Source organism: Lepisma saccharinum, chromosome 9 (assembly GCF_977018435.1).
Source record: "Lepisma saccharinum chromosome 9, izLepSacc3.1, whole genome shotgun sequence".
NCBI classification, from domain to species: Eukaryota; Metazoa; Arthropoda; class Insecta; order Zygentoma; family Lepismatidae; genus Lepisma; species Lepisma saccharinum.
In genome coordinates this window covers 34,583,845-34,610,140 of record NC_139237.1, presented here as the reverse complement: position 1 = coordinate 34,610,140, position 26,296 = coordinate 34,583,845, and the positions used below count along the sequence as shown (strand labels likewise).

The following is a 26,296-nucleotide window of genomic DNA, read 5'->3' as shown; positions in this document are numbered from 1 at the left end:
CACCCAGCGTCGAATGACATGGGTACCTGAGGGGAAACCCTGGGGGGTAAAGGCAGTCAGGGGCGTGATGCTGATCACATCACCCCCACTCACGACCGGATAAAGGAAGTGTGGTGCGTTACCCCCACACCCCCTATATGCATTCATGGCGTGGTGCTAAGCACAGGGGAGCACTTTACCTTTTTTTTACCTTTTGATCCAATTTTTTACTGCTATAACACCAAAATTTTATTTTATTTACCGCTTGTGAACCCGAAATTGACTTTGTTTTTGTACCAAAATTTTGCTTTTTTATTTACCAAAAATATGTGCCTCTAGCTATTGCTTGTTCCAATGGTAACTGTGTATGACAAAAAATAGAGCATGTGATGTAGCAGTTATGTTGAATTTGCGGGACCTTATATTACAAGCTGTACAATCACCAGGAAAGGAACTACAGGAAAACCTCGTTAATATGATACTGGTTTAATCTGAAGTTCTTCCCATTCCCCAGCTGATAAGATAGGATTGTTAAAGTATTTTGGTAAGGATAAATCTAAATACGGATAATATTTAATATGAGGTTGTTTACAAGACCCTGCGGGAAAACTTGTTTTGCTTAATTCAAAGTAGACACCTGCATAAGTCGACAAGAGAAGATAGAATGTTGAGAGAGCTTGAGCTTGGATGTTATTTTAAATTGACCTTGACATGCTTCCTTTCCATAAGAGCTGCTGACAACTCTAGGGAAGCAGCCCAAAATGCCCGCTGGACTTGCATTCTTTGCCAATGTGCATGGCAGGTCAAGCTCTTTCACCGCTGAATGTGCCACCTTGGAAATATTCACCAGTGCCAGATGAGAAATGTGAGATGTGATCACAGGAATGTTCCAAAATAAAGATGCATGGCGCCTGGATGTCTCGCCCAACTGTCTAACTCTGAGCTCGAGATCCAGCAGTTTCCCGTGAGCGAGCAACTCTAGCCTGGTAGCCGACAACTTCCAGTAACCACTTTCATTCAAAGCATGTTCTTTTCCCTGTAGCACTTCATAAAAAAGGGAATCTGTTACAGATAAATCAAAGCCACATAGGCCAACTAAAGATCGTCAACCCGCTTCATGCATTGTCATCTAGGTTTACGCAAAATTTTTACCTCAATCTTACCTATGTCGTAGCTCCCGTTTGCCGCTTCATACGTTTCTCAACTGTGCCGACCATAAAATTTGTCAAAAAAGTATTCTGTTGGCTGAGTGCCTGTCAGCAAACGGGGGAAGGGGGATCAATGCTAATTGTTTCTGCCACAATTTTCTTGCTCGTGTGCGCACATGAATAGATTCCGGGCAAGGGTGGAAGTGGATCCCTCCTCCATTCCATAAATTGGACTCAAAACACCAAATAAAGAAAAAGTGACCCCCCCTACGTTCTCCTACACCAGCTCATTCTCCGCCACTGGTGTGCACGGCAATGAGATAATAATACAGGTCCCTCTTTCTTGTTTGAACGCAGCTGCCTGTATAGGAAATATTGCCCATATATTGTTTGTTGCATGGTAAAATGTAAAGCAAGAATCATTTTTCTTTCTTTTTCACACTGCTGATAAAAGTTTGGTCTTCAACCATTGCGTTATCTTTGAAATGGGAAGGATTTTCTCCGGCCACTTGTTGCTCAAACCTCCGTATCCTTGTGTTTACGCTGCAGCTGGCACCAGTGTTTCGTCTAGCATCTGCAAAGCTGTTGCTTGCTGATAACAGCAATGACTCATCCAGCACAAAGGAAAAAAACATCATTGTTTTGAATCTCACAAAGTTGTTTTGATTTGATGATAACGAAATTAGATCTCCAGAAAGAAAAACAAGAGTTAAAACATCTTCATGATGCACACAAAGTTCGATATAATATGATCGCTGCTTTTCTTCGGAACCATTCACGTGCTAAAAAAAAATAAATCCCACAATGCTCAATGTAGGAATAAACGCTGAAAAAATGAAAAAAAAAAGTTATTCAAGGAGAAAACCTCTGGCGGAGCGTTTGTTTGAGATCGAGAATACTGATAAACCCAACATTAAATCCTTGATTAACGCAAGATAAATAACGATCTCCCATTTTGATATCTGAAAATGTGCAGGTTTGATAAAGCTTGTTATGGCTTAATTTTATGCTAATGGGCTAATCGGGACTAAATATATAGTTTAAAGTGAAATCCAATTCCAAACTCGAATGATTATTGAGTGCGATGCTGTTTAATGTGTCCTCAGATCCACATTCGGTTCAAACAAGTTGCATGTTCCTATTTCAGGGCGGATTACAATGTAAGTCAAGGAAGAGTTTGGACTGCTCTCTGGAGTGAAGGAGGGAGAGGGTGATGAATATGAAGTTGGCTGAAGCAAAGAAAACATGACTTTCTTACGATGTATTTTAGACAGCCGAACCAGAACGAAATTTACAGCCACGTTTTTTTTTTTTTTCTTTTTTGGTCTGGTGCCGAGAAAGGTTGTGTTTTTTTTCCCCCAAGAGATCTTATGTTACCAGTTAATCCTGTAAGGGACAATGTTCTATTAAACCCATATAAAATCAAACTCATTTTGTCCAATTATCTCCCCACTTTTACTGGTGCCAGTGTGACTGCTGTCAAGATTCTTCGAGCTTCACCTTGCAATATACGAGAGATTGTTTTCCGTGCAAACTGGTTTCTCATGAATTAGAATTGTAAGAATTTCATGGAAGAGCAACGACTGTGCACAATTGAAAGATAATACCATTTTTTAAAAAAACTTTTTTCGTGAAAACATTTTGATATTCTATTTTCCTTCCCACAACATCCATCCTGTGCATAACAGGTGGTATGACTACACAGGATAAAATGTGTTACCATCTCCTAGAAATCTTTTTGTCCGTGTAAGTTCCGTGCCCTCATTTTGTGGAACATTTTTTTATAGTTTCTTTAAAACTTACGATGTTATTATGTAGTATATATAAAGCATATTTCATGAGCCAAGTATAAAACGTTCGTCATGGGGGTAATTTATACTGTATTTTATTTGCAGGTGAAAAACAGGAAACCTGGTCAGATATTTGTATACAAAAACATGGATTTAGTTTATAAGTGTCAGGGAAGAATGCAAAATTTGTCCTGGGAATGTCAGGGAATTACATTACTACTTGTCTGTAGCCACCCAGATTGGCAGAGAATGCCATACACGCTGGTTTGATCTCTGGCTGAGTCATGTAACTTTTCATTATATAATAATAATAACTGGTGGTGTTACAGCCCAAGGGGGCCAGTGCCTACCCAACGACTGCCAATCTCACTCCTCATCCAACCAGTTATGGGGTGATGTGTGGTCAGGATGATGAACCCCCAGTCATTGTTGTATGCATTTTATGACTGGGTTATACTACTCATTCTTAGCTCTCAAATTTCCTCACAATGGTGGGTGGCTGCCGGTCCCATACACAGGTCGAAATCTAATGGAAAGTTGAAATGCATCCCCAAGTAGACTCGAACCTGCGTGTCTCTTGTAGCCGGACCAAAGTTTGCACCTTAGACCACACGGCCATGGTGTGGACAACTTTTCATTGCATTATTAAATAAGTACTTGTCTGAAAATAAAAATAAATAAATCTAGGAATATTTTTAATGTAAATGCTTTTAGTTTGTCAAGTTACATTTATACATATTTGAATTAATATGACCAGTCTAGGTGACTGAATGTCTTGTATATTCTTGACGGCAAAGATTCTGAGTTTGAGTTCTGGCCAGAGCATCATCTGATGCAAAGCTCACAAACAAGTTAAAATAAAACACAGAATCATAAATACAGTCAACTCTCGATTCTACGACCCCGGGTATAACGACCCTCTCGAAGTAACGACCCTTTTCCCAGGAACCGTGAAAAATTTAGAAAAAATTAGAAAAATTTGGAAAAAAAAAGTTGAAAAATTGAAGGAAATCAGCCGAAAAATGCGTTGTTTTTTCCTCCACTCATTCCCTTTACGAGCGCTCTACCACTCACAATTAGGTCTGAACTAAAAATAGACACCACCACACCATGCTTGAGTGATATCCAATAGCACTTGACCTCTGCCCTCCCTTCCCTCAAGCGCACCAATGTTACCCCGCACCCGACGGCCGCTACCCAACGCGCCAGGCTTGCTCTTGGATACGCGAGAAAAGAAGATCGAATGTGCTTGGATGTTATTTTAAATCGACTTGACTTGTTTCCTTGTCCTAAGTGCTGCTTAAAACTCGCGGAGGAGGGGGGGAGCAGCCTGAAATGACTGCTGGACTTGCAGACTTTGCCAATGTGTATGGCAGGTCAAGCTCTTTCATCGATAAATACACCACCTTGAGAAATAAGATCGCAGGAATGTTCGAAAATACAGATGCGTGGCGCCTGGAAGTCTGGCCCATCTGTCCAGCTCTGACCTAGAGTTCAGCAGGTTCCCGTGAGTGAGCAACTCTCGGCCTTGTAGACGACAACTTCCGGTAACAGCTTTCATTCAAAAAGTGTTGTTTGTTTCCTGCAACACTTCATAAAAAAGCGAAACTTTTAGAGATAATCAAAACCACATTGGTGAACTAAAGATCGTCAAGCCGCTTAATGCGTCGTCATCCAGGTTTCCACAAAAGTTTACTTCGATCTTACGTGCATCATAACTCCCGTTTCCCACTTCATACGTTTTCCTAATTGTGTCGATGTCGTAATATCTGCCAAAAAAAAGTGTTCCGTTGGCTGACTGACTTCTCCCTCTTTTCCTGTCAGCAAACGTAGGGGGGGGGGGAGGTGCGATGTAATTGTTTCAGCCCCGATTTTCTTGCTGATGCGGGCTGATTACAGGCGAGGGTGGAAAAGGACCCACCCCTCTTTCTTTCCTTTGACGTCTAAAATGGGGCAACAAGTTCTGGATATATTCTTGAAACAAAAACCATAGAACAAGTAATAAAAAAAAGTGCAAGTAATAAAAAAAAGTGACCCAACTCCCTTTCCCCAGCTCATTCTCCGCCACTGGTGTGCACGGCAATGTTGATAATTGCAGAATTGTTTTTTTTTTTTGTTTTTTTTTTAATGCTGTTGTCTGCATAGGAAATATTGCCCCTCTTATTGTCTGTTGCATGGTAAAACGTAAAGCAAGGGTCATTTCTTTCTTCTTTACACTGCTGTTCAAAGTTCCGTCTTCACAGTTGCGTTATCTTTAAAATGCTGGGACTTTTCTCTTCCGCCACCTGTTGCTCGAACTTCCAGCCGGTCTCCTTGTTTTTACGATGCAGCTGGTGCCAGTGTTTTGTCTAGCATCTGCAAAGCTCTTGCTTGCCGATAACAGCGATGACTCATCCAGTGTGAAGGAAAAAGTTATTGTTTTGAATCTCGCAAAGCTGTTTTGATTTGACGATAACGAAATTCGATCTCCAGAAAGGTAGACAAGAGTTAAAATAACTTCATGTTCTGCGCCTTCTGATAAGCAAATCTTTAATTTAATTTGCATCCACTTTTTTTCAGAACCATTCATGTGGAGGAAAAAAAAAAAGAGTTCAATGTAGGAATGGTCGCTGAGACTGATTAAAAAGACATTATTCAAGGGGAAAACGTTTGGAGGGGTGGGTGTTTGACATCGAGAATACTCCTAAATCCAACATTAAATCGTGGATTAAGGTGAGAGTAAATAACGATCTACCATTTTGATATGTGAAAATGCGCAGTTTCATAAAGCTTGTTTTCAGTTCATTTTATGCTGATGGGCTAATCGGGACTAAATATACAGTTTAAAGTGAAATTCAATTCCAAACCCGAATGATTATCGACTGCCACGCTGTTTAATGATGTGTCCTAGAATACCCATCGGGTGAAAACAGATCGCAAGTTGCGCATTTCCTTTTTCACGCTGGATTACAATGCAAGTCAAGGAAGGAGTTTGGACTGCTCCATTTAATTGGGAAGGAGGGTGAATGAAGTTGGTTGAAGCAAAGAAAAGTGACTTTTTTTACGATGTATTTTACACAGCCGAACCAGAACGAAAATTACAGCCCTGCCTTTATTTTATTTTGTCTGGTACCTAGAGAGGTTGTGTTTTCTCCGAGAGATCTAATCTTACCAGTTAATCTTGTAACAGACAATGCTCCAGTGAACCTGTATAAAATCCAACATTCATTCTGCCCGATTATCTCCCGACTTTTGCTGGCACCAGTCTGACTGGTGTCAAGATTCTTCGAGTTTCCCTTGCAATAAGGGAGAGATTGTTTTCCTTTCCATTGGTCTCGGTGCAAACGGGTTTCTCATGAACTAAAATTGTAAGAATTTCCTGGAAAAGCAACGACTGTGCACAATTGAAACAAAGTAACATTATTTTAAATTCTCGTTTGTGAAAACTTTTTCATGTTCTATTTTCCTTCTCACAACACGCATCCTGTGCATAACAGGTTGTATAACTACCAGGATAAATGGTGTTAACATCTCCTAGGCATCTTTCTGTCAGTTTCAGATCGCTTTAAGCTGAAAATTGGTGCAAATTCCAATAACGACCCCTTCGAAATAACGACCCTTTTCCCGGGAACTGTGAAAGGTCGTTGAATCGAGAGTTGACTGTAGTTAATATTTTTTTCTTTCTTTCTTTCAGAGCCAGTATTCGAATGTCCCTGCTTGCCAGATCACTACATCGTATTATGTTGGATTTGCTTACATGATGATGCGTCGCTACTCAGATGCTATCAGGACTTACAGTTCCATCCTCCTCTACATCCAGAGGACCAAACAGCTGTTCCAGAGCAGATCATATCAGAATGACCAGGTAAAGAGGAATCTTGGTTCATCTTATTTTATAGCTAAATTAATATTAAGTTCGTAATCTGTTTCTTTTCATTGTTGCAATAAATACTACATTTTAGCCATACAATATTTATTTATACATAGTAAATGTACATACAGGGTGATTGAAATTTTCCTTAACACCCCCTATAAAATGTAAATGGGTACAATTGGTCATGATAGAAATGGGTTAGGCCTAGGGGGAACCATATTGGTGTGTTCCAAGCAGACGTCTGCCAAATTGAATTCAACTCAAAATTTCTAAATGGTAAATAGGTGATGTGATATATCAAATCAGGCTAGAAATTCACAAGAAATGCAATGGTGAAGGTTGCATTGTCGATTACTCCCCACATTAAAATTACCATAGAATTGTAAAACTATTATTTTCTTGGAGATAAAAATTACATAATATATTGTATTTACCAAAGTAGACTGGGTTTGATAACCGGTGGAGGCACATAGTGGTTCGGATTAGGGATGACCAAACTGATCTGGATCCGTTCGGATCCAGATCCGAAAGATCCGGATCTGAAAATTCCAGATCCGGGTTTGATAGTTTCGGATCGGGATCTGGATCAGAGAGTTTCGTATCTCAATCCCATTATAATATTACCACACCTTAAAAGGTATTATGATCTTCGATTACAAAGAAATTTTTCATTAGTTAGTCTTACAATCATTTTTTTCAAGTGTTGTTCCTAAAATAATTTGCTACGCATTGGCTAACACACTCGTGCACAAAAATAATCTTACTTGTTTAACATAAAATGTCAGAGGTGATTTTATAAATGTCATTGAAACGAATATGTATTCATTCGAATGTATTGGAAATGGAAACACACATAAATGTGAGACATTCCATTCCAGGATGAAACCTTTAACACATATAACAAGGTAGAAATGTTATACAAAAATTATACAATTTTTCTAGTTACAGTTTTACAAATTAAAATAAAACATTATATTATATGCAGTGTTATATAATTACAAAGTGTAAGACTAACAAGGGAGGTTATCTAAGTGTCCCCCTCCGATTTCCATGAAACTTGGCAGGTGTATAGTGGGGCCCAATGGAAGAAATACGTGTTTTTTTGTTTCGGATAAAAAACTGTTTTATGGGGCAACCCCCCCTCAAATGTCAAGATGATGACAAATTTAAGTGGGCATTTGACACTTGTCCCCCTCCGATTTCCATGAAACTTGGCAGATTTATAGAAGGGCCCAAAGGAAGAAATACGTGTTTTTTTTTTTTGTTTCGGCTAAAAATCTGTTCTAGGGGGCAACCTCCCCTCAAATGTCAAGATGAGGACAAATTGAATTGGGGATCTGACCCCTGTGTTCCCCTCCGATTTCCATGAAACGTAGCAGGTGTATAGAGGGGCCCAAAGGAAGAAATACATGTTTTTTTTTGTTTCGGCTAAAAAACTGTTTTAGGGGACAAAACCCACCTCAAATGTCAAGCTGGGGACAAATTGACGTGGGGATCATCTGACCCCTGTGTCCCCCTCCGATTTCCATGAAATTTGGCAGGCGTATAGAGAGGCCCTATGCCCCCTGTTTCTTCCTATGCCATATTTAGGTGGTTTCGGGGTCAGATCCCCACTTCAATTTCTCCTCATCTTGACATTTGAGGGGGGGGGGGGGTTTGCCCCCTAAAACCGTTTTTTAGCTGAAACACAAAAACACGTACAGTCAACTCTCGATTCAACGACCTTTCACAGTTCCCGGGAAAAGGGTCGTTATTTCGAAGGGGTCGTTATTGGAATTTGCACCAATTTTCAGCTTAAAGGGAGCTCAAACGGAAACATAGATGCCTAGGAGATGGTAACAACATTTATCCTGGTAGTTATACAACTTGTTATGCACAGGATGTGTGTTGTGAGAAGGAAAATAGAACATGAAAAAGTTTTCACAAAAGAGAATTTAAAATAATGTTACTTTGTTTCAATTGTGCACAGTCCTTGCGTTTCCAGGAAATTCTTACAATTCTAGTTCATGAGAAACCCGTTTGCACTGAGACCAATGGAAAGGAAAACAATCTCTCCCTTATTGCAAGGGAAACTCGAAGAATTTTGACACCAGTCAGACTGATGCCAGCAAAAGTCTTGAGATAATCGGGCAGAATAATTGTTGGATTTTATAGGGGTTTACTGGAGCTTTGTCTGTTACAAGATTAACTGGTAAGATTAGATCTCTTGGGAGAAACAACACAACCTCTCTAGGTACCAGACAAAAAAAAATACAGGGCTGTAATTTTCGTTCTGGTTCGGCTGTGTAAAATACATCGTAAAAAAAGTAACTTTTCTTTGCTTCAACCAACTTCATTCACCCTCCTTCCCCATTCAACGGAGCAGTCCAAACTCCTTCCTTGACTTGCATTGTAATCCAGCGTGAAAAAGGAAATGCGCAACTTGCGATCTGTGACACCTAATGCGTATTCTAGGACACGTCATTAAACAGCGTGGCAGTCGATAATCATTCGGGTTTGGAATTAAATTTCACTTTAAACTGTATATTTAGTCCCGATTAGCCCATCAGCATAAAAACTCTTGTTTTCCTTTCTGGAGATCAAATTTCCTTATTGTCAAATCAAAACTGATTTGCGTTTGCGAGATTCAAAACAATAACTTTTTCCTTGGCGCTGGATGAGTCATCACTGTTATCGGCAAGCAAGAGCTTTGCAGACGCTAGACAAAACACTGGCGCCAGCTGCATCGTAAAAACAAGGAGACCGGCTGGAAGTTCGAGCAACAGGTGGCGGAAGAGAAAAGTCCCAGCATTTTAAAGATAACGCAACTGTCGAAGACGAAACTTTTAACAGCAGTGTAAAGAAGAAAGAAATGACCCTTGCTTTACGTTTTACCATGCAACAGACAATAATACGGGCAATATTTCCTATGCAGACAACAGCATTAAAAAATAATAATAATAATAAATAAATAAAAAAACTGAAATTGCAATTATCAACATTGCCGTGCACACCAGTGGCGGAGATTGAGCTGGGGAAAGGGTAGAGGGTTACTTTTTTTTTTACTTGTTCTATGGTGTTTGTTCGTTTTCAAGAATATATCCAGAACTGGTTGCCCCATTTTAGAAGGAAAGGATGAGGGGTGGTTCCTTTTCCACCCTCGCCTGTAATCAACCCGCATCAGCAAGAAAATCGTGGCTGAAACAATCTGCATCGCCCCCCCCCCCCCCTGCTACGTTTGCTGACAGGAAAAGAGGGAGAAGTCAGTCAGCCAACGGAACACTTTTTTGGCAGATATTACGACATCGACACAATTAGGAAAACGTATGAAGTGGGAAACGGGAGTTATGATGCACGTAAGATCGAAGGAAACTTTTGTGGAAACCTGGATGACGACGCATTAAGCGGGTTGACGATCTTTAGTTCACCTTTGTGGTTTTGATTATCTCTAAGAGTTTCGCTTTTTTATGAAGTGTTGCAGGGAACAAAGAACACGTTTTGAATGAAAGCGGTTACCGGAAGTTGTCGGCTACAAGGTCGAGAGTTGATCACTCACGGGAACCTGCTGAACTCTAGGTCAGAGCTGGACAGATGGGCCAGACTTCCAGGCGCCACGCATCTGTATTTTCGAACATTCCTGCGATCTTATCTCTCAAGGTGGTGTATTTATCGATGAAAGAGCTTGACCTGCCACACACATTTGCAAAGACTGCAGTCATTTCGGGCTGCTCCCACCCTTCCCTGCTAGTTTTCAGCAGCACTTAGGACAAGGAAACAAGTCAAGTCGATTTAAAATAACATCCAAGCACATTCGATTTTCTCTTCTCACGTATCCAAGAGCAAGCGTGGCAAAACCCTGGCACGTTGGGTAGCGGCAGTCGGGTGCGGGGTAACATTGGTGCACTTGAGGGAGGGGAGGGCAGAGGTCAAGTGCTATTGGATATCACTCAAGCATGGTGTGGTGGTGTCTATTTTTAGTTGAGACCTAATTGTGAGCGGTAGAGCGCTCGTAAAGGGAATGAGTAGTGGAAAAAACAACACATTTTTCGGCCGATTTCCTTCAATTTTTCAACTTTTTTTTTCCAAATTTTTCTAATTTTTTCTAAATTTTTCACGGTTCCCGGGAAAAGGGTCGTTACTTCGAGAGGGTCGTTATACCCGGGGTCGTAGAATCGAGAGTTGACTGTACTTCTTCCTTTGGGCCCCTCCATACACCTGCCAAATTTCATGGAAATCGGAGTGGCACACAGGGGTCAGATCCCCATGTCAATTTGTCTTCATCTTGACCTTGGAGGTAGGGTTTTGCCCCCTAAAACAGTTTTTTTTAGCTGAAACACAAAAACACGTATTTCTTCCTTTGGGCCCCTCTATACACCTGCCAAGTTTCATGGAAATCGGAGGGGGAGACTTAGACCTCCCTTGTAAGTGTATTAATTAATTACAAATCGTGCATGCGCACACACACACACTATATATATATGTGTGTATGTATGTATATTATATATTTATGTATATTAGCAGGTACCAATATGTTATAAACACATTCTTACTTTCCAAAGAAGCACATGTGGGATGGCAAAACGGATCCTGATCCGAAAGTTCTGGGTCCAGATCTGATAATTCCGGATCCGAAAAATTTAAGGATCAGGGACCTGGCCATCCCTAGTTCGGATCCCACTTTAAACTGCAGGTCCAGTCCCGATTAGCCTTACTGTGCATAAAGTGAACTTAAAACACCAACTCAATCCAATCCAAAGAAGTCTGTTTAAAAGAATTAACACTTTTTACTTGCCCATTTTGTGTCATTACTGATGGTGAAAATGCGATTATCCAAGAAGTTTAAAGAAAAGAAGAAAAAAATAAGATACAAATGTTCTGCAATTTTAAAGCAGAGGGCTCAACTGCCTTCCTACTTGATGCACCTCTAATAGGTTATGGTTATTTCCTTCATGTCACTCAAAGGGGCATTGAAATGCCCTGCATCCCCAGGAAACAAAACAAATCTCTCCCTGTTTTCCTTGGCCATCAGAGTAGGAAGGGAAGTGGTAAACCTATTGCAAGCCTCACTCGCCACCTCCAAAGTGATGGTGACCTATTTTTAAAATGGACTTCCATTTCCTTTACAAAACATCCTAGCCTCTCCATTTTGAAAGCCTGTTGCATGAAGTGTCAACCTGCCGTAAGTTCAATGATGCTTGGCAAGTGAAACTGCTGCAAAAGCAAGTAGGAGGGAAAAAAGGAGAAGAAAGTTTCACAGGCAACAGGATGATCTGACAAATTTTATGACATCAGCAGAGCTACAGAAACGTATAAAGTGGGAAACAGGAGTTCCGGCAACATTCTATTATTTAAGATGGTCTTTTTCTGGAACATGCCTGGCTGGATGTACAGGAAAACCTCGTTAATACGATATTGGTTAATACGAAGTACCCTTTAATCCGAAGTTCTTCCCATTCCCCAGCCGATAAGATAGGATTTATAATGTATTTCAGTACGGATAAATCGAAATACGGATAATTTTTAATACGAAGTTGTTTACAAGACCCTTCCGCAAAACTGGTTTCGCTTAATTCGAAGTAGACACCTGCGTAAGTCGACAAGAGAAGATCGAATGTGGAGAGAGCTTGGACGTTATTTTAACTTGACCTTGACATGTTTCCTTGTCCTAAGAGCTGCTGACAACTCGAGGGAAGCAGCCCGAAATGCCCGCTGGACATTGACATTCTTTGTCAATGTGCATGGGAGGTCAAGCTCTTTCCCCGCTGAATGCGCCACCTTGGAAATATTCACCAGTGCCAGATGAGAAATGCAAGATAAGATCGCACGAATGTTCCAAAATACAAGACGCGTGGCGCCTGGAAGTCTCACCAATCTGTCTAGCTCTGAGCTCGAGATACAGCAATTTCCCGTGAGCGAGCAACTTTTGGCCTGGTAGCAGACAACTTCCGGTAACCACTTTCATTAAAAGCGTGTTCTTTGTGCCCTGTAGACCTGACCTTCATAAAAAAAGGGAAACTGTTACAGATAATCAAAGCCGCATGGGCCAACTAAAGATCGTCAACCCGCTTAATGCGTTGTCATCTAGGTTTCCCGCAAAAGTTGACATCAATCTTACGTATGTTGCAACTCCAGTTTCCCGCTTCATACGTTTCCAAACTGTGCCGGTCATAAAATTTGCCAAAACAGTGTTTTGTTGTCTGAGTGACTTCTCCCCTTTATCTATCAGCAAACGTTGGGGGGGGGGGGGTCCGTTGCTAAGTGTTTCGGCCACGATATTCTTGCTCGTGTGCGCACACCGGCTCCTTTGGCGTCTAATAAAAAGGAAACAGTTCTGAAAACCTTCTTTAAAACGAACAAAAACCGCATGATAAGTAAAAGAAAACTGACCCCCTTCCTTTTCCTACAATAGCTCATTATCCGCCACTGGTGTGCATGGTAATGTGATTTTTCACACTGCTGATAGAAGTTCGGTCTTCGACAACTGCCTTATCTTTAAAATGCCGATGATTTACCTTCTGCCACCTGCTGCTCTAACTTCCAGCCGGTCTCATTGTGTTTACCCTGCAGCTGGCGCCAGTGTTTAGTCTAGCGTCTGGAAAGCTCTCGCTTGCTGATAACTGCAATGACTCATCCAGTGGGAAGGAATAAGCTTCATTGTTTCATTGTTTTGAATCTCCCAAAGCCATATAATCCCCGCTTTTCTTCAGAACCATTAGCGTGCTGCTGTTAAAAAAAAACAACCGCAATGCTCAATGTAGGAATACGAGAGGAAAAGTTTTGGCGGAACGAGTGTTTGACCTCCAGAATACTCCTGAATCCTACAATAAATTGTCGATTAATCTGAATAATACGCAAGTTTCAAGTTTCGTAAAACTTGTTTTTAGTTCATTTTTTACTGCTGAACTAAGCGGGACTAAATATACAGTTTAAAGTGGGATCCAAACCAGAGTGATTATCGAGTGCGGCACTGTTTAATGTGTCCTAGGATACACATTGGGTGCAAACATCGCAAGTTGTGTTTACTTTTTCAGAGTTGATTACAATGCAAGTTGAGGAAGAGTTTGGACTGCTCCCTCAAAAAGGGGAGGGGGGCGAATATGAAGTTAACTGAAGCAAAGAATACGTGACTTTTTTTTACGATGTGTTTTAGACAGCAGAACCAGAATGAAATTTACAGGCCCGATTTTTTTGTTTTGTTTTGTTCCAGGGAAAGGTACAAGATTCTCCCAAGAGAATCTTCTCTTACCAGTTAATCCTGTAACGGACAATGTTCTAGTACATAAAATCCAATATTCATTCTGTTTGATTATCTCCCGTCTCTTGCTCGCGTGTGACTACTGTCAAGACCCACTTCTTGCAATAAACGAGATTGTTTTCTTTTCCGTAGGTCTCCGTGCAAACGGGTTTCTTATGAACTAAGAATTTCGTGGAAGAGCAACAACTTTGCACAATTAAAAGAAAATACAGTTTTTTATAAGACTTTTTGCCACAACATGCATCCCGTGCATAACCGGTTGTATAACTAGGCAGGATAAATGGTGTTAACCGACTCCTTGTAATCTTTGTGTCCGCGTTAAGCTCCGTGTTCTCATTTTGTGTAACATTTTTTACACTTCCTTTAAAACGTACAATATTATTATATAGTACATATAAAGCTTATTTTCTGAGCTACCACCAAGTATAAAATATCCTTTGTGGGGCTAATTTATACTCTACTTTATTTACACCTGAAAACAGGCGCCATCTTGAAAAGTTTGGATAACTCGAAGTCGTTTAATACGAAGTTGACATTTTTTGGTCCCTTGAACTTCGTATTAACGAGGTTTTCCTGTACTAAGTGAGAAAATGTAAAAATCAGGATTCCACTGTTGTGTGTATTGTGGACACCCAGGAACAAATTAAATGTCTGCCATTTCTTGGTCGTTGCTAAGGAAAACTGGGTTTGTCTTGACAACAGTAATTTTTGCTTTGTTTATTTTATAGATCAACAAACAGACAGACAAGATGTACACCTTGCTAGCTATTTGCTTAGTATTGCACCCAGAATGCATAGATGAGTCCATCCATCAGACCCTCCGAGAGAAGAATTACCATGAAAAGATGTTCAAGATGCAATGTGGAGATCTGAAGGTAAGATCTAAGAGAGTGTGGGAAATGACAATTTGCCATCGTGGAAATGGGAATTTGGATTGGAGAACTCAGAATCAGTGTTTCTACAATTCTACAAATCAACCAGCATTGTGAGGGTTCCCATTGCCCTGGGAATATTGGAAAATCAGGGAAAAGAAATTAGGCCTGAGGTCAGGGAATTTTGTGAGATCATTGAAAAACTGAAAAAAATCAATGTTTCTTCCAGTACTGGAAACTGAAAACATATTATACTTTTTCCTCCCAACTGGTTATTGTTTTGCAAATATATCATATAAAAATGTTATTTTATTTTTGGTCATTTATATTTCAACTATGTTGAATAAACTTAATTTAATATTATAAAATGTACTCATCTTGGCACACTATATTTTATCAAGGCCACTTTGCTTCTTCAGCGATAAATTTTAAAAAGAGGAACACTTACATGTTGGAGACTCCCAACATTAAAAGTATAAAAGTAGGAATCCATGTGTTGTTAATATGGAAATACTAGTGAACTTGGCAAAATACTGGATAACGTTACGATGTGCCAAGATGAATACCTTTTATAATATGATGTTGGCATATGACGTGAGCCAAGCTTTAATGAAACTGCATTTTAGAGATCAAAATTACCGATTATTTTACCAATCTGATATATCTAAGAATATCTTACAATTCAATGGAAAATTCTGCCAATTTGTTACAATTTTTATGGATAATCTCCATGTCCTACTTTTTAAAAAAGTAAATGCAGCTTCTTTTGCCTTGCAGTCACCTCTAAACACACATTTATTAAGATGGTCAATGATCCATTCAGGTTCTTCAAGGACCATTTAAAATTTTATATCGGATCAGTATCAGTAAATTTTATATTGGTACTTTATTGGTATCAGCTACAATTTCATATTGACCTAGCCCTACTGCATTTGTTTGATTCGTATGCAGAGTTGAGGATGTATTTATGAGAATATTAAATCATTGTTAAAATATTTTTATATTAAATATAAAAATATATAAAAACCTAAATTAGTTACGACCAGTGAGTATCATCAGTCGAAAAATGCAACGTTTCGGGGGTCTTACCACCCCCTTCTTCAGGCTTTCTTTAGGCACGAATCACCACCATGCCACATCAAGTTGTATCAAACAAGGAAAAGGGTGCAGGTTGAAGTGGTAAAGCAAATTTTGATAAAACTTGTCTTCACTCAAATATATTGACCTTATCGTCTTCACTCAAATATATTGACCTTATCCCTTACCATCTTGCTTTAAGAATCCCCCAATAAAACGTAGTGGCAGGTTCCTGCATTCTATAAGGAAGTAACAGCTGTTGGCCACACGGCCGTGTGAGGGACTGGGATTTTATAGTTTTAACTACTTTTATACCTTTTAGTGGGTGTTTCTTAAAGTATCCACATTTTTCTATCGGCCAATACCGATAGAGTACCGATTAATCGGTCCCATCCCTAATTTTTATTAATATAAAAATATTTTAACATTTGCTAAAAGTGAGTAATTCGCACAATGCAAAATTTGAATTAAATCATTGTCAAGTGGTCTGGAAAGTAACTACTATCGGATTAAAAATTATACATACTTCAGTTTGGACTCCAATGAAAAATTAACCAGTAGACCTACATAAAAACGAGTTAAATCAAAATTTAGCTTATTCAATTCTGTGTTAATCTAAGGTAACCAATTTTTTTATTTTAGTGTGCCTTCAATATTTTATTGTCGTGAGAACAAAACAAGTGCTGTTTTTTTTTTTTTTTTTTTTTTTTTTGCAAGCGATCTCTCTCTTTGTACTTCTATAAATAAAAAAACAGGTGGTCTTGATCGTTATGAAAATTTAGTATGGTGCAGGCAGAAAGGTTTTAAACACAATTCTTAATTTTCAGATTTCTAAAATTTGTCAAAAGACCATTATTTTCAATTTTGCGAAACAACTTTTTCTTGGTATTGGGCAGTCATACAAATACAATATTGATCTTGTTTTGAAGCTCTTTGAATCTGTTGTTAAAATTCATTATAATCACATTGCGAAACCGATTTTATAGAGATTTTTATTCAACGGAGTATAAACATACATGGAATGTGGCAACACCACACACAGCGATTGTCTCTAAGTACAGTGTTGCCACATTCCATGTATGTTTATACTTCGTTGAATAAAAATATCTATAAAATCCGTTTCGCAATGTGAATTGACAATCATAATGAATTTTAAAAACAGATGCAAAGAGCTTCAAATCACTTGCTAAACTCGAAAAAACAGCACTTTTTTTCTCCTCATGATAAAAAGCAATTGAAGGCATACTAAAGAAAAAAAAAATGTTACCTTAGATTAACGCAGAATTGAATTTTTATGTAGGTCTACTGGTTAATTTTTAATTGGAGTCCAAACTTGAGTATCTATAATTTTTATTCCGACATTAGACAAAATCAGGAATCTGGTTTTGCAGAATGAATGTGAATTTTTATTACAAAATTAAATGTCTTCATTCCAGGAATTCCAGCAGTGCTTCTCATATGCCTGCCCCAAATTCTTATCTCCTTCACCACCCCCTGGGAATGCTCCACCAGACGACTACGTGAAAGAAGCCATCAAGCACCAGACTCAGGTGTTCATGGATGAGGTACAGCAGCAGATCATGCTTCCAACCATAAGAAGGTTAGCGTTTGTTGGTTTACGTTGCATGCAATAAAGCATTTCATATTTTTGAATGTGAAACAGACACAAGTTATGAAATGTTTTAGATGAAAAAATGTAAGTTGTTAATGGTGACATTTAACAAAAACTACAAGTATAATCTATAAGTAGAAAATTTGTATTACAAATGACATCGATTAATAACTTGATGTAAGTTATGCACAAGAATTAGGGCTGAGCCAGTATGACATTGAACTGATACCATTACCACTCCCAATACTCTTAGTGAAAGACGTGTCTTCCATTGAAACTGTCATGGCAGTCTCTCGTAGTTTTCCTTTAAAATATTCATAATTTCACAGAGAGAATCGTTTAATCGTAAAACCCAGTTCTGCTCTTTTGCTAAAATAATAAAAATTCAGCATTTTGCATAATTTCCAGGACATTTAGACTACACAAAAGTGTCAAATGGCATTTTCGTGGACTCTAAAACATCCAGACTCCTGAAAATTATCAGCCAGATTGGTGATTCAATTTCACCTGATACTTCCCTACACTGCTACCACTGACCATTTACCTATGCCACTTCTAATAAATAATATGACAATTTGGTCAATGTTTTTGTTACAACGTGGATTGTGGTCCGCAAGTACAGTAAAACCTTGTTAATCTGGACTAATGGGGGAGGGGGGTATAAGTTGACCAGTTTAATGAAATTCCGGATTAACTGAAATAACCTAAAAGAACAGTAGAAAGTGAATTAAAACTCCGTTTATAGCAACAAAACATGTTTATTATGGTGTTTTTAAAGGGCATAGGCCTAAGTACACTATACAGTACAGTAAAATGTGAAGCAATACAATGGAGTCTGTTACGGAGCAATATGACGAATGCGATTGTTGACTTCTAACCACATTTAAAACCTTGCATTCTGCTTTTTTTGTGGGGGGGTGGCCTTTTGCCTGTACGGATTAAGCGAAGTCTGGCTTATCAGGGTCCAGATTAACAAGCTTTTAAAAACCAGTGTGTTATTTAAAATCAAGTGTGCCCTTTTTTCTTTTATGTAGCAAATGATAACTTTCCTTCTCAGTTATTGACTAAGGAGAGTATTAGTATAATGGATATATGTAGGATTTATTCAGGAGCAGAAGCAAGCAAAGCATTTTTTCCCAAAACACTGCTGCTACCTTCAGTTTGAAGTTATCGCTTTCCTGCAATGGCCTGTCTTACTTGTATATGTAAGACTTGTGTCTTATCAGTCCCTTATAATATTTAACACATAACTGTGATTGAAATGAAATGGGTTTGAAATATATAAATTCGATGACATTTACTTTCCAGGGAGGCATGCCTCCCCCTTTTACCCCTCTCCCCCTTTTCCAGATGCCCATGCTAGTAAATTATTCAATTGTGAACAGTAGTTTTTCTTGTATGTACACATTGTAGAATTTTTTCTTGTAGTTTACGGTTATTACAAGCATAACAAAACAGTTTTTCGTTGTGAGGTTTCATAAATGATGAAGGAAGCATGTGTTCTCCTGAAACGTCACAACAAAAAACTGTTTTCTTATGCTTGTAATAACCGTAAACTACAAGAAAATAAGGTGAACAGTAGGTTTACCAAGTCTATTTATCCATCATCCGTCTCGCACCATGCTGAGCAGTCTAAGGCATCAGGCTTTGGGTGCAGGTTTGAGTCTCCTGGGGGAAAGTATAACAACTATTCTAAGATTTCATCCTGTGTATGGGATTGGTGGCCACCCACCATCGTGACAAAATTGGGGAGCAACTAATGAGTAGTGTAACCCACCGTAACAAAATTGGAGAGCTACGAATGAGTAGTGTAACCCACCGTAATGAAATTGGGGAGCTACAAATGAGTAGAGTAACCCACCGTAACGAAATTGGGGAGCTACGAATGAGTAGTGTAACCTGGTCATGGAAACCTACAACAATAGGTGCAGGCACACAGTGGCTCAAATCCCACTTTAAACTGTAGGTCCAGTCCTGATTAAACTTACGTTGCATAAATGGACTAAAAAGGTAAAAAGAAACCAAAAACGACTGGGGTTTATTATGCAGACCACATATCACCCCGTAACTGATTGGATGAACCGTCCCCCCACCTTTGCTGAGGCATGTAGGAATAAGGCTGGAAGTTGGTAGGTTGGTCCTGGCCCTCAAGGGCTATTGCGCCATGAAAAAAATTCATCATCTGAATATCAAGATTGCCCAGATATTTCCATTATTCAGATTATAAGGATATTCACATGTACAGATAATTTGAAATCCAGATTTTGTGCGCCATCTGTAGTCAGTACCATAGAAAAAGATTCATACGTATTAAAGAAGTAAGTATAAGGTATTATATTTTAAAAAAACTTTTTGTGCTTCAATCCTTTTAATATATCTTGTGTTTAAAAAAGCTATAATTCCTGCCCCTCTTCAGCTACCTGAAATTATACACAACGCTGCCCATGTCTAAGTTGGCGACGTTCATGTCCCAGCCCCACCCAGAGGAGGGGAAGGCAGATCTGGAGAAGGAGAAGGATGCCCTGGCCATCTACCTGCTCTGCTTCAAGCACAAGATGAAGAACGTCGTGTGGACCAAAGGAGCTTCCGGTCTGGATGGCAAATTCCAGTCAGGCTCTGAGGTGAGTGTATGTGCAAACTTCTTTTAAGATCATCTCTATAATACATAGGTAACATAGTATGGTTATGAAATGACTTGGAAGTTTTGACAGTTGAAAAATTAGGAAATTTTAAAGCTGCGTTGGCCTCCCCTTATATGGACTGAACACCTATCAGAGAATAGAGGCTCACAAGTTATAAGGGAAGTATAATTATGTACAACTGCTCCACATCACTGAAATTATGTGTGTTTCAAAGCCCTTGTAAATGAACAGTAGACCACCAGGTGGCACATTGGTTGGGAACAACTGAAATGTTGAACGACAGGTCTTATTAATTGCCCCGTGCCTAATGGGAAATCTAACTGGATAACCAAAGTACAATCATGTATGCAAAATTTGCTCAAAAAGTATCCAAACTAACCTTCTTATATATAAAAAAAACAATTTAGCCAAGAAGTAAAGTTACGCATAGCTCAGTGCATCTTCACCTCATGAGCAATATTACTGCATCATGTTTTGCCAAAAGTTTTTATGAAATCTTACCTAAGGAGCTAATACAATTTTTAATATTCACTAAGCATTTTATAAAGCTGATTTAGGGTTGTACAAATGAAATCAAAGAATAATGTAACTGATTTAAAGATGACCAGACTTCAGTTGACACTGACTAGCATTCCAGTAGAGTGCCAGTAAGCAGATACCGTATTTACGCGTGTATAATGCACACTTTTTTCCAAAATTTTTGCCCTTCAAAACTGTGGTGCGTTTTATGCACGGAATAATTCGGACAGCCAAAATGAAATCACGCATTTTTTTTCACTATGTCACTGCGTATAACATGTATATATCTACAGATTGCCTTTCTTTAGCAATAATAATTTTAAAAAATAACTTTTTAATGCGAAATGGCCGTTTTCCATGAGTTGTCACTTAGTAATGGAAAGTTTTGCGACATCGAGAAAAGCAGCACCCGTTCTGGCGGCATTCAAGCACGCACCTCCCGTCACACGGGAGACGTATCAAGCGGTATTTTTCGCGGGAGAAATAACTTCCACAAAAATTGTTTTCGCCTTAGACATGGTCATGAACAGAGATCGGGTGAAAATACGTATTTTGCACTCATTCCCTTCAGAAGCACTCTACCGCTCGCAAGTGGGTCTGATCTAAAAATAAACACAAGACCACGCTTCAGTTATATCCAATAGCACTTGACCTCTGCCCTCCCCTCCCCCAAGCGTAACAATGTTACCCGCAGCCAACAGCTGCTACCCAACATGCCAGGCTTGTTTTGCCATTGTGATTTCGTTTGCTCTTGGATACATGAGAAGAGATCGAATATTTTAAATCGACTTTGTAGCGTACAACTTCTGGTAATCACTTTCATTCAAAACGTATTCTTTGTTCCCTGTAACACTTCATAAAGAAGTGAAACTGTTATAGATAATCAAAGCCACATAGGCCACCTAAAGATCGTCAACACTCTTATGCATTTTCATCCAGGTTTCCGCAAAAGTTCACTTCGATCTTACTTGCATCATAACTCCCGTTTACCACTTTCTACATTTTCATGACTGTGCCAATGTCCTAATATTTGCCAAAAGTGTTCCGTTGGCAGAGTGACTTCTCCCTCTTTTCTTCTCAGCAAACGTTTAGGGGGGGGGGGGGGCAATGCCGATTGTCTTCTTGCTCATGTGTGCACACAGGCTGATTACAGGCAAGGGTGGAAGTGGACCGCTCTTTCTTTCCTTTGACTTCTAAAATGGTCAACCAGTTCTGGATGCATTCTTGAAAATGAACAAAAACCATAGGAAAAGTATAAAAAAAAATATATAAAAAATGCCCCCCTACCCAGCTTTCTCCGCCACTGGTCTGCACGGCAATGTAATAATTGCAGAATTCAGGTCCTATTTTTTTCTTTTTTAATGCTATTGTATTGAAATATTGCCCGTATTATTGTCTGTTGCAAGGTAAAACGTAAAGAAAGGGTTTAGTCTTTCTTCTTCACACAGCTGATAAAAGTTCAGCCTTCGACAGTTGCGTTATCTTTGAAATACGGAGGATTTTCCCTGACCACCTGTTGCTCGAACTTCCAGCCGATCGCCTTGTTTTTACGCTGCAACTGTTTTGTCTAGCGTCTGCGAAGTTGTCGCTTGTGGATAACAGGAATGACTCATCCAGCATGAAGGCAAGTCATTGTTTTGTATCTCGCAAAGCCTGTTTTGATTTGACGATAACGAAATTTGATCTTCAGAAAGAAAAAGAAGAGTTAAAACAACTTCATGTTCTGCACCTTTATCTTCAGAACCTCAATGTGTAAGCTGCGAAAGATTTTTTAAAAAATGCTCAATGTATAAGCTGAAACCGATTATCGTCGATTAACGTGAGAGTAAATAAAGATCTCCCATTTTGATATCTGAAAATGCGCAGTTTTCATAAAGCTTGTTTTGAGTTCATTTTATGCTTTTGGGCTAATCAGGACTAAATATAGTTTTTCACTTTAGTGAAATCTAATTCCAAACGAAAATTATTATCGAGTGCGACACTGTTCAATGTGTCTTAGAATACGTATTGGGTGCAAGTTGATCGCAAGTTGCCCGTTTCCTTTTTCAGGCTGGCTTACAATGCAAGTCGAGGAAGAGGAAGGACTGCTCCCTGGAATGGGGGAGGGGGTGAATTAGAAGTTGGTCGAAGGAAGGAAAATGACATTTTTACGACGTATTTTACACAGCCGAACCAAAACGAAATTTACAGCCCCTTTTTTTGGTGCCTAGAAAGGTGAGATCTTCCGAGAGATCTTATCTTACCAGTTCATCTTGTAACAGACAATGCTCTAGTAGACCCGTATTAAATCCAACATTCATTCTGCTCGATTATCTGCTAATAATCGTTTTTGGTGCAAATTCCAATAACAACCCCTTCGAAATAACTACCTTTTTCCTGGGAACTATGAAAGGTCGTTGTATCGAGAGTTGACTGTAACAATTATGAAGGTAATGATCTACTGATTAATTTTAAATGAAATACGTAAATGTTAGTCCGACACTAAGAAAGCCATTTCTGGAACCTGAATTGTACTGCGCATTATATACGAGATATATTTTTTTGTTGCTTTTCCCCATCAAAAACGAGGGTGCGTATTATACACGCACGCACATTATACACGCGTAAATACGGTATTCAGATGCTATCGACAAAGTGTACACTTTGTTCATGGTTAGGCTGTTTTTAGTTGACTGTCAAAAAAATTACTAATGGCAAATGATACTGCACACACAAGATTTGGATAGACACAGACTGGACCCCTGGGAGTTGCACAACCAGCATATGCATCATGACAATTGTGTGGCCCATTCTATGCAAGATCCAACATAGTTTTCTACCTTTCAACATGCCTTTATGTTTTGTAGAGAACAGGGTTAAAAATTACAAGAGCAAATCGAAAAGCCTTTGCCCCTATTTTTTTCAGCCGAAATAATAAACATGCAGGGAAATCAAAATACAGGAATTATTCTATGTACCTTGTACTAGTCACCACAGCGGTTCAGATATTTGTCCCATCGCACCACCAGTTTGGAGATGCCTCTGTCACAGAATTCGACCGGTTGATCGTGGAACCACCGCCAGACAGAAGTCTTCTCTTCGTCGTCGCAAATGAACCACTGTCCTGCCAGGAACTTCTTCAGTGGACAGAACACGTGGAAATCACTGGGGGTGAGGTCAGGTCTATATGGTGCACGCTCGAGAATCTCCCATTCGAATGATTGAAGTCTGTCAATGGTCCTGTTTGCTACATGAGGCCTGGCGTTATCGTGGAGGATAACCACATTGTCCACATTGACATGGAGGTCTTCTCGGCCATTTTCGAACGCTCAACACCACCACCGCACACTTCTCAAAGCGAGACACTTGTCCCCATACGTCGGCTGCATTTTCAATGAGCATTCGTCCCTTGCTCCATAGAAAACTAATAACACTTTGCTGCTCATACAACGTGTACTCCATCTTTGCAAACTGACAGCAGCGCCATGCGGCGGAGCAGCCGAGAGTTAACACTGGGCTGTTCGAAGAAAAACCTATTGCATTGAATGTATATCTCGGTTTCTCAATCACACTAATATTTTGGCTGAAGAAAAAATAGGGGCAAAGAATTTTCAATTTGCCTCGTACATGAAAACCACTGCTCACGTTGCTTTTTTTTACTCACTCGGGAGTCTATAATTTCAAGGGTTTTCATTGTCTGCGAGTTTGCATTTCTTCCACTTTGCAGCAATGATGGTGGGGAAACCTCAGACAAGGAAGGCAGTGGACTTTGAAGTTAATAAATTCGAGCTAAGTGAAACAAGCAGGATGGGCATTTCTTGTAATGCTTGCTTTTGTTTTCTGACAACAAAATGGCTGAAGCTTAACTTTTCCAATTTTAAAGTTAATGCCGCCATTGCCAAATAAGTGTCTTATAAGATTATCACACACGTGTACTCAAGAGTGCATGCAGGCTCATGCTGCTCTACCTGACTGCACAAAACAGATATCAAAAATGCATTGTTTGTGCAAGAAGATCCAGCATATCACTCCAATCTTAAAATCATAAAAAATAAAATTCCAGGTCATTTGTCAACTATCTGCATAGAGCAAATAAGAAACAAAATTAACAAAGAATTATGATTATACATATTGGACTTCCAAGTAGCAACATTTTAGGAAGAGACTGGGAAATCTTGCTTTGGATATGTTATACGATCTTATTCTTCACTTCATATATCTTGCTCACTGATTTCAATGACACTTCTTGATTTACACACATGCTACTAAGGACAGATTACAGCTTTGTCATTTTGATAAACTCCTAGCAAGTGTTTCCTTGTATCTTTTCATAATGCTGACTTATCAGTCTTTTTCTTCCTGAGTATTCAACTGTCACCATCATGCAAAGTCGTGAGAAAGGAACCATGCAACTTTCAAAATATTTATTATTAGCAAAAATTTGCTCTCAAAACATATTTGCAGAATTTTTCGTTGTGTCTATTTTAAGCCAGTAGTAACCTTTGTAATAGCTAGACATGTAACACTGACAAAACATGATAATTTTGATCAAACTCAATGGATTCTCTGCACTTTGGTGGCAAGGAGGGCTAAGTGTTGGATAAATCCACTGTTGTAACGACTGGCTATAGAATTTGACAAGCAGATTATTGTGCAGTAGACTGCATATTGTTTTGTGCCAGTGGAATTTCAGAGTTACTAGGGCTTCTGCCCAGAATTACATAAAAAAAGCGTGAACCTAAGGAGTTAAAATATAGAATAGAAAGAAAATGAGGGCACACCTGCTGATAAAAATTAATAAGAAACTTGGATATAAAGTGATTTCTGTGTGTTCATAATACCAGTTATATGTTTACTGCAAGACCACAAGCTTTTTATTGGTTTTATGTGTGTTTTAAGTTTCTGGTTCTGAAGATGACCCTGATGTCGAAGGGTTGAAATGTTGATGTCGTAAACCATTTTACCACTTCAGGTATGTTTTTCTTTTGTTTTTATTCTTCATGATGAGTGTGGAAACATGGACATTATGCTAAGAATTTGTGAGGCCTTAACTTTTCTGCCATCTCAGGTAAGTACATAGGTTCATTTCAGTTATCAGTCCAAGTTGCTCCGAAAGCCACTTGCAGTGTAACATATATATAATTGATTATTGATGTAACATCCGAACACACTCGTCTTTGGTCCTGGGTTCTGATCTCTTGGTGGGGAGCTACAAAATATTGGAATTGATCAAGTATTGCAAGGACAATTGTGGAGTTACTTGAATGCAATTGTTGCGGACTGTGTTCTCAAAAGCCAGATAACTGTGGTGGTGGAACTTGATGTGCCACACTATGAAAAGCCGCATGGCAGACCTTGGCCCTCAAAAGGCTATTGCATCATGAGGTTTGGTTTTAGCTTTTTATATTTATAATTTGGTTAATTGGGATGGGGATGTTGCTCATTAAAGGTACTTTTCATCATCCCTTAACCACTCATCCAGTAAAGTCATTTGGTACACACTTTCATATACTAAGATCTTGAAAAAGTCTAGATGGCCTCCCCGATGGTGCAGTGGTAGTGTCATCACCTTGTAATGAAGGGATCTTGGG

At 39.2% G+C, this 26,296-nt stretch overlaps 1 protein-coding gene across 2 annotated transcripts in view; it reads left to right on the top strand.

Annotated features, from left to right (window-relative positions):
• Positions 1 to 26,296, top strand: part of eIF3l (eukaryotic translation initiation factor 3 subunit l) — a 59,194-nt gene that overhangs the window by 32,132 nt on the left and 766 nt on the right. Inside the window, exons 7-10 of one of the 2 annotated variants that reach the window (XM_083127988.1) lie at positions 6,591 to 6,761; positions 14,733 to 14,879; positions 17,390 to 17,553; positions 19,982 to 20,186. In XM_083127988.1, coding sequence (XP_082984114.1) covers positions 6,591 to 6,761; positions 14,733 to 14,879; positions 17,390 to 17,553; positions 19,982 to 20,186 — 687 coding nt within the window. Of the gene's footprint in view, positions 1 to 6,590; positions 6,762 to 14,732; positions 14,880 to 17,389; positions 17,554 to 19,981; positions 20,193 to 26,296 lie in introns of both variants that reach the window. The other variant, XM_083127987.1, reaches the window with a different exon arrangement.